The sequence below is a fragment of the Triplophysa dalaica genome, chromosome 6 (genome assembly GCF_015846415.1).
Source record: "Triplophysa dalaica isolate WHDGS20190420 chromosome 6, ASM1584641v1, whole genome shotgun sequence".
Lineage (NCBI taxonomy): Eukaryota > Metazoa > Chordata > Actinopteri > Cypriniformes > Nemacheilidae > Triplophysa > Triplophysa dalaica.
In genome coordinates this window covers 1,068,661-1,076,723 of record NC_079547.1, presented here as the reverse complement: position 1 = coordinate 1,076,723, position 8,063 = coordinate 1,068,661, and the positions used below count along the sequence as shown (strand labels likewise).

The window sequence follows — 8,063 nt, the reverse complement described above, 5'->3', positions numbered from 1 at the left end:
CCAAAAAATCTGAGCATATCACTCCAATCCTCAGGTCCTTACACTGGTTACCAGTTACTTCTAAAATCAACTTCAAAGTATTATTATTGTCTATAAATCGCTTGATGGTCTAGGACCCAAATACATCTCAGATATGCTCATTGAATATAAACCAATCAGATTTCTCAGATCATCAGGATCAAGTCAGTTAGAGATAACAAGGGTTCACTCAAAACAGGGCGAGTCAGCGTTTAGTCATTACGCCACCCGTAACTGGAATCTGCTTCCAGAAGACATCAGACGTTCATCAACAGTATATACTTTTAAATCCAGATTAAAAACACACTTGTTTAGTTGCATTCACAACCTGAGCACTGTGCTGCTTTACATCAACTGCACTTCTATTTCTAATTTATTTTTATTTGCTCTTATTCTTTTTATATATACAGTCACATTTTTTATCAATTTTATTGCTATTTTATTGTTTCTTAAAATCTAAAGTTTTTGTGATCTTAATTCATTTGCATTTTAAAGATAAGACTTATTTCTTTCTGTCAATCATTTTATGTAAAGCACTTTGAATTGCACTTGTGTATGAAATGTGCTATATAAATAAACTTGCCTTGCCTTGCCTTTGAAACTCAATAGCACAAGTTGTATTGTCATAAATGTTTGCATATTAAACATGAGTAGCGTCAGTACTTTTATTGGCATGATGGCAAGCTGAATTAAACAATAATAATTTGAATGGTTACCATTACAAATGATTTAAATAAAACAAAAACTCTTCATGTTTTTTTATTCTTTGTTCCCACACACTAATAGAACACAACCAGCAGTGATCTATTCAGAGACCACTATAGATTCCATGAAATCCAAGAAAATTCCTATTATAACCATTAAATCCAGTAGAATTTTCCTGCAGGATTCTATATCTTTCCCTGGAGGGTATTAAAAACAATTGCTGAGACATCAGCAAAGGAAATAGGTTTTAAATTTGACAGCGAGGTTTGCTTTTTGCATCAAAATGTTTAATGAATCATGCTGTAGAAAAGCAAATGTTTATTGGGTTTTACATGCGCACGCAAAATTCTGTCAATTCAACAGACACGTGCACAGCCAACCTGAAACAAATGACTACTTCCAGTTCACAAGTACACAAAATTGATGTGTTCCTGTTGAGCTGAGACACTTTAGAAAACTCCAAAAAAATATTCAGACTATATATTTATGAATAAACATCATGTATCATTAATTTACCTAAGTGTTAACTTCTATCAACGCAGAAAACATCCAAAGCATGTTTTGAATTCTTTTGTCACATTTTGTAAAAGCCTATCAGTGCAGCAAGTTCCTAACCAGAAAGGCACAAGACAATTGAATTATACAAACCAACCAACAAACCGTCGGCCGAAAATTAAACACGCAAATAAAACAAAAGCAATAAATATCCAAAATAACATAACACTTTTGGCAAAGAGTGTATTTTTTACACTAAGTCATCCTGTAAACATTAAAGAAAACAAAACTCTTGTCAAAATAACCCTGCTACATGTTTGTTCCTATTAACTCTGTAATATTGAATGTTAACACTTAACAAAACTGATGCTTTCAACCTTCTGACTTTTTTTGCAGCTGTAGTTTGTTTTGTGTATAACCCTCACAAAAAAACGTGCAAATGTTTGGTTGATGTTGACACTGTGGGTCACATACCACATCATCTCTATTAAATAATGTAATGAGATAGCGTGCTCTACTTTATCTAAAGGCTGCGCTCAAACAATAAATAAATAAATGATCTGTAAAAATTCTTGCCAGCCAATAGAATTATACAAATGAACACGAACGCCAGAAAACGAAGTCATGAACAGAAGAAGTGAAAGCTCAACAGTCAGACAGATTTCAGTTGGACTCCTCTTTCTGCTGCTCCTCCCCAATTGCGGCCTCTTCTTCTTTCAGCTGGGCATCCTCTGATGGGACGGGACTGCGTCGGCTGTTTGTCATCTCTGTGCCCGGCTCATGATCGACAGCAGCATGTCCAGCGGTGGGGTCTTGAGGTTCAGTGGATGTTGTTTTTTCCATGTCATCTGTAAATAAATAAACAAGTGGTGAGAGGGGCAACAGCAGCATTAAATAAATATAATCAGACAAGCTTAGACCGGCCTACATCTCCAGTGCTGGTCCAGGCTGGTTTATGCTGGTTTGATGCTGATCTATTTGGTAGACCGGCATTAAACCTGCGGTTTACCAACAAACCTAGCAGATGATGTTGGCTGACCAGCATGGTCCTGATCAATGCTAGAGTTAAGAAATGTGGTGCGGACCCCAGCAGCCTATGATCATCATCATCACTGACAACACAACATATAGTGATGACAGGCCATGCTGGTCTTTTCATCAGCACAGATATTAGTGTCAATCATGCTTCTAAAAGCAGAACTGTTCTGTATGTAAATGTGTGTGGCCTGTTAATACACTACAAATAAAGAAGACAGGATTGTTCATTGAGTAATTTAAAATTGTTAAAAAAATGAAAGGAATGCAAGACAAAGACTGTAGATAAGCAGATAATTATAAGAATAAACTGGTGGGGATGGTGAACAAGTTACTCCAATATTAGATCAGAACATCAGGAATATTCAGCATTTTAGACATTCAACACATTGTAAATTTGACTCTTGGTGACAGATGATGGTTTGTTTTAATTCACAACATTGTCAACCATGTTGTACCACAAAGCATCCTTTAAAAACTTTTTTATTTTTATGTATATACAACATAAATTAATGACAAAAATGCAAAAACGCAGAGCTGAAATCACACGTGTGAATACCATTTTCATACCAATTATCTGAAGAGCAAATCACAAAACTCGAATACAAACACACTTTCTGGCCTAGTTATGATTAGAAAGTCATTATGTTTGCTGTCTGTAAACTGTAAGTGATTGCTGTAATTATTGTTCCCCGGAGTAATTACAAATATAAGAGAACCAAAGCCTCATGCAGTGTGTGTTTGTGTAGGTTCTGGGACCTGAGTGAGTTCTGCTGAAACTATGAACTTTACTCCAGGGGGTGCCAGAGTGTGAAACACGAGTGGAACGGGCCGCCACTACAAAAACACATAAATATCATCAAAGAGCACAAACATACACACGATCTCACATACTGTTGGTTGTAAAATACGAAACAAACAAACAAACACAAGCTTTCGTATGACTGCATATGTCATAAAACTTTGTTTGGGTGTGGCCAGCTAGGGTTGAGGAATGATTGACAGATGACAATACCTTCAGGAGCGTCGCTGTCCTCTGGCGTCTCTGTGGCAGCAGAAGACTGTGTTTCGGGAGATTCAGAGCGGAGTCTGCGCTCAAAGCTGAACTCTGGGAGTCTGGGTGCCTGGGGGCGGGTCTTTCTCGCCGGGTTCATGAAATAACAGTATGCGCAACGGAATGCTGAAAAAGAAAATATTACAGTTTCAAAATATTAGTATTCTGAGGCAAAGAAACGCTCGACTTGTGTTTGGAGTCATGTGTTCTGACAGGCTCTTACCTATATATTCAAATTCTTCCTTTAAAGCCATACCATTATGTGAAAAACACTGCTGGCAAATCAATGCATATCTGAAAAGAATGAGACAGCAAACGATGGGTTTATGAAAAGAGGAAGGACACAAAACATCCTATGTTCACATTTTTTCTGACACTGCCCAATACTGACATTTAAAGATACGGTTGTTCCAGCGGTCCAGTGTGTTACCTGTTCTGAGGTCCATCTCCAACCAAATACTCAATGACTCTATCCACAGAGGTGCGTTCTCGAGGGAGAATGGGCCGAGCAAGAGGCGGACCAGGCGGACGCATACCTGACATTATCAACACTTTATTATCTCACAATGTAGAAAATGTAAATTTACTCATCGAAGCTTATGTGTGTGCTTGTTTCAAACCTGATCCTGGTCCTGGAGAGTATGGACTCATGCTTTGTCTCATCATTTGTTGTGGCGTACTGGGAGGGCTGGTCACAGGCCCCGCCCCCCCTTTCTCTGGAGGCCCGCCTGGGGCGGTGCGGAGTGGTGTGGCTCCTGGAGTCATTGGCAACAGTCCCGGAGTAGCCATGGCAACATGGCGCTGTCGTAGATCTGGTGATAATGAGAGTGACGCACACATTATGCTTGAGGACAAACAAACTCCAATCCTTAAACAAAATCCAAGACAAACCTTGACCTGGCCGAGGGGTCATATGGGGTCTGACCGGAGTGGCTTCAGCTTCCTGTTAAAACAAGCCATTGAGAATAAATCCCAGCATGCATCTAAATTCACATTCAAGTGTTATTTATCTTACACACTATTACACTTACTGCTTTCTTTTTAGACTCCGGGTCAAATCTCTCCAGTATGAGTTTAGCGTTTTTGTAGGTCTCCTTTTCCATCACCTCCTCTAGCTGACAAAAACATAATTCTTTTGTTTTATGGAATACAAAAAAAAAAAAACATACAGACAACATGAATTTGAAAACATCATACAGCTGAGTTCGCACTTACTATTTTTCGTTTCTGCGTTTTTAAATCTTCTAACTTTTCATCTGAAACAGAGAAAGCCGTATAAAAAAAATAATCTCCAAATCAACAAGGACATAAAAACACCCTCAGCTGGGGTAGACAAAGAAAAACAAATAACGTGTCGAGAGCTTACTGTTTCTTTCTGTGCGTTTAGAGAAGAGGAAGATGAGAAACTTTCGTAGCAAAAACACACTATGGAAAAAGAAAAAAGACATTCAAAACATGATTTAGCACGAAACACAATCATCATTATGTATTATGTGAAATACTCACAGTACTGGAAAGAAGAGTAAAGGCAGGGCAGTGATGATTCGAGCGCTCCACTGTTCAGGAAAGTAAAGGTAATACACAAACACGCAAGTGAACAGATACAGAGCAGATGAGTAGAAGAGAAGTCGGCCGACCCACAACTTCAACAAACGCTGGTTCTTCGTACGAAACTCCTCCAGGTCCTTTACATCCTTCAGATTCATATCACAATAAAATATTGCATTAGAATTTATATTGTCAAGTGAATGCTTTCACACAACCTTAAAATATGCTTTATGTGGTAACATCAAATCTCAGTAGTTTTAAGAGTCAACATGACCATTATTACATATCTTTATTTTCCTGTATATGTTACTACTACTATTATGTGTTGTTTATTACTTACAATTTAAATCTGTTCTAAAATGGTGACAGAAACAACAGATATGGCATTTTAAAGTCATTTATCTATGAGCCAAATACCCCGCCAATGCACAACACATAAACACTCTGAACCGCTGAACATAAACTCTGTTGGTCACAGATGAAAAGTGCTGTGGTAAATAAAATGTAAAGCCCTCTGGCAAGGCAAAGTGTCTTGCTGCAGCTCACTCTAACCAAAGCAGTGACCACTACTGGACGGTTAAGGTCAACCGCAGCAATCTAGCGAACAGATGGTCCTGTCAATAGCGTCTCCAGACACACAGAGGCTTTGGGAGGAGAGCCAGCAGTAAAGCATTGAGAGTTTCAGAGAGAGGAGAGGAGGAGGGGGGAATACAGCCTGGGCTGTGGTTGAGATGATTATTACTGCTCTGTGATAAGGTCACAATGTCTGTGGATCTGAAAGGTCAGAACTCACCTTATCAAGCGACTCGAGAAGTTCCACAGTGGAAGGCTTCGTCTGTAAGATCACAGATTTGACATGATTACTTAAAGGAAGTGAATACAGAAATATAAGACAGCATGAAGAAAAGGAGAAATGAACGATTGAGCAATAGTCACCTTCCACCGTGATATTATGGCTCCCATCGTCAAATGTGCAAGTCCACACCTTAAAGAAGAAACCAAACCCATGAGGCTCACGCGCACACACACACACACTGCTGTAACTTCTGTCTACTAGACACATAACATCTGCACAAACATGCGAAAACAACCCTCATTCACTTAGCATATAGACCACTTTATCACAATATAGAATATAAAGCATCAAGTGAATATTTAAGAAAGAAAAACATTTCAGCGAACAAACAGTTCGGCTGGGAAGCAAGAAAACAATTCGATTCTATTAGAGAAACTGTGCAGAAAAGCCTCCACTAGCGGCTACACTCTCCTGTAAAAACGGCAACAAATGCCCAAATAAAACACGCATTTAACGAGTGTGATTTTACACATGCTTACTGCCTTATTGTTGTGAATCTCACTGTTCGATTAAAAATAACTTGCCTTTACAGCGCTGGTCCAGGCGGAACCTGTCTAAGCGTGTGACGCTGACGTAACCACAGGTTTTCGGAAGTTAATTCAAAGCTTTAAAATAAAAGCCCGTGGCGCACTGTTTAAAAGTCCCACATAGTAGATATAATGAGCATTTATACAAAACTGCATGTAGTGTCTGGATCCCTTTATATTTTTACTGACAAATTTTTACTCTTAAGGGACAAAATGGGGCGTGTACATCTTCCCTAAATGTAGCTATATTGGATTTATATAATTTGTTGTTAATCGTTTGTTAGTCACTTTGAAATAAAGCTTGTAAATGCTTTAATATGTATGTGGGGTACGGGTTTTAAAGCATTTGGGAACATCAAAGCAACGCAGCATTTTATAATAGGCTAATGAACATACAAAAATGAAAAGGAAGCTGTGTGAAGGATAGTTTTGCTAGATAGTGTTTAATTTAAATAAAATGTAAATGCTATAATCGTGTATGTAGAGGTTCATGAGGAATATGGGAACATAAACGTTTTTTTTTTAAAATAACGGATACCCTATACAAAAAAATGAAAAGGAGCCTGACTGCGTGCAATCTAGTTTTGCACAAGTTGTACAACATACATGCCTACATAGCCTATCTATAATTAACATGTACAGCAATGCATTTTGAATTAAAGCAAAAAATCACATTTAGAATAATCGTAGTTTACTGACTTATGCTTTCATCTCTAACTTAGACGGAAGCTATTAATGATAATAATACCCCGTTTCTGTTCTCTTTTAAGAATGCAAATGGTTAGCTGGCAACGCCAGTGTTCTGTAGAAAATCTGCGGTTTCCAAGCGTTTCCAGCTCACAAGCTGATTTACAGCTAAGGTTGTAAAGCCGTTTTTACGAGCCTCGCGCGCCCTTCATTGGGTATCACAGATGAGACGCGATGCGGGCGCGAGGTGATATTGGCCCCTCTCTTTCCTTCCCACGCGCTCTGTTGCATTGGAAAGCTCCGCGTGAGGACCGTCTGTCTGGAGTCTGTCTTTATTAGCACTTGTTCAAAAGATTTTTCTTATTCTAAAAATGTTTTAAGTCGTTTTTCGAGCCTAGTCTATGAATTGATCGTGCTTTGCATCGTGTGGTAAGTTCATCCGTAATACTTAGATGCATTTTTTTCTTTTAAAATATTCTACATTACTTTATTATTAGGTTAAGAATTTGTGTGTGTTCAACGTGAAGAAAATGCGTATTTGTATTTTTGATTATCTGTATTATTATTTTCTGAATGCAAGTGACAGGTTGCACTGTTGAGTGAAAGAAATCTGAAATATAAAATATTAAGGCAGTACTAATCTCAACGATAAATTAAAATTCGATGTTTGTAAGTTAACCAGAATGTGTTATTTAGCATTGTTAACGAATCATTTCAATATGAAAGCGACAGGGTTCTCTTAGTTAATTTACTACCTTGCTGCATTGCGGCGAGAGGGAGAGAAACGAAAAAAGAGATGGAGAAGACAGAGACCAAACGCTTTCTGTTAAAAAAAATATATATATAAATAAATAAATAACTCATTTTAATATCTGATATATCATAGAAATTAATATTATATTCTCATTTAAATCAAAACGCCTAAAACTTTATTAAATTCGTTTACCATGTTTTTGATGATTTTTTGTAAACAAAAGAACTGATAAAAGATTTGTCAGATGCGTTGATTTTAATTTTTAAAGATTGTTTTTTTCGGAGTTTTTCCATTTTCTATTTAAAAGAGGACTACAAATTTCATTAGACAACGCCTTTTTTTTGGGAAGGCTGAGAGAACATTTTGCCTTTGTTTTTTTAAATG

At 37.6% G+C, this 8,063-nt stretch overlaps 1 protein-coding gene across 5 annotated transcripts; it reads right to left on the bottom strand.

Moving 5' to 3' along the window:
- Positions 1-761: 761 nt before the first annotated feature.
- On the bottom strand, positions 762-6,303 carry lnpk (lunapark, ER junction formation factor). 5 transcript variants are annotated; one of them, XM_056751432.1, is made up of 14 exons: positions 6,236-6,303; positions 5,792-5,840; positions 5,649-5,690; positions 4,814-5,001; positions 4,674-4,732; positions 4,523-4,563; positions 4,339-4,422; positions 4,199-4,250; positions 3,928-4,119; positions 3,738-3,843; positions 3,531-3,601; positions 3,269-3,433; positions 3,013-3,090; positions 762-2,066 (listed from the first exon to the last, which is right to left on the bottom strand). In XM_056751432.1, the coding sequence occupies exons 2-14, from the start codon at positions 5,816-5,818 to the stop codon at positions 1,882-1,884; spliced, it is 1,290 nt and encodes a 429-aa protein (XP_056607410.1). In that variant the 5' UTR covers positions 5,819-5,840; positions 6,236-6,303; the 3' UTR covers positions 762-1,881. The 5 variants fall into 5 exon arrangements, with proteins under 5 accessions (XP_056607410.1, XP_056607412.1, XP_056607411.1 ...); XM_056751434.1 differs by having other exon boundaries at positions 4,205-4,250; XM_056751433.1 differs by having other exon boundaries at positions 6,191-6,238.
- Between the last annotated feature and the right edge of the window lie 1,760 nt (positions 6,304-8,063).

Excerpts from the sequence above, each read along its gene's own strand:
- lnpk (XM_056751432.1), bottom strand. The coding sequence starts at position 5,818 with ATGGGAGCCATAATATCACGGTGGAAG. Across the intron at positions 4,733-4,813 it reads TTACTCTTCTTTCCAGTACT|TGTGTTTTTGCTACGAAAGT; the intron begins GTGAGTATTTCA and ends CTTTTTCCATAG. Across the intron at positions 4,251-4,338 it reads CGGAGTCTAAAAAGAAAGCA|GAAGCTGAAGCCACTCCGGT; the intron begins GTAAGTGTAATA and ends TTGTTTTAACAG.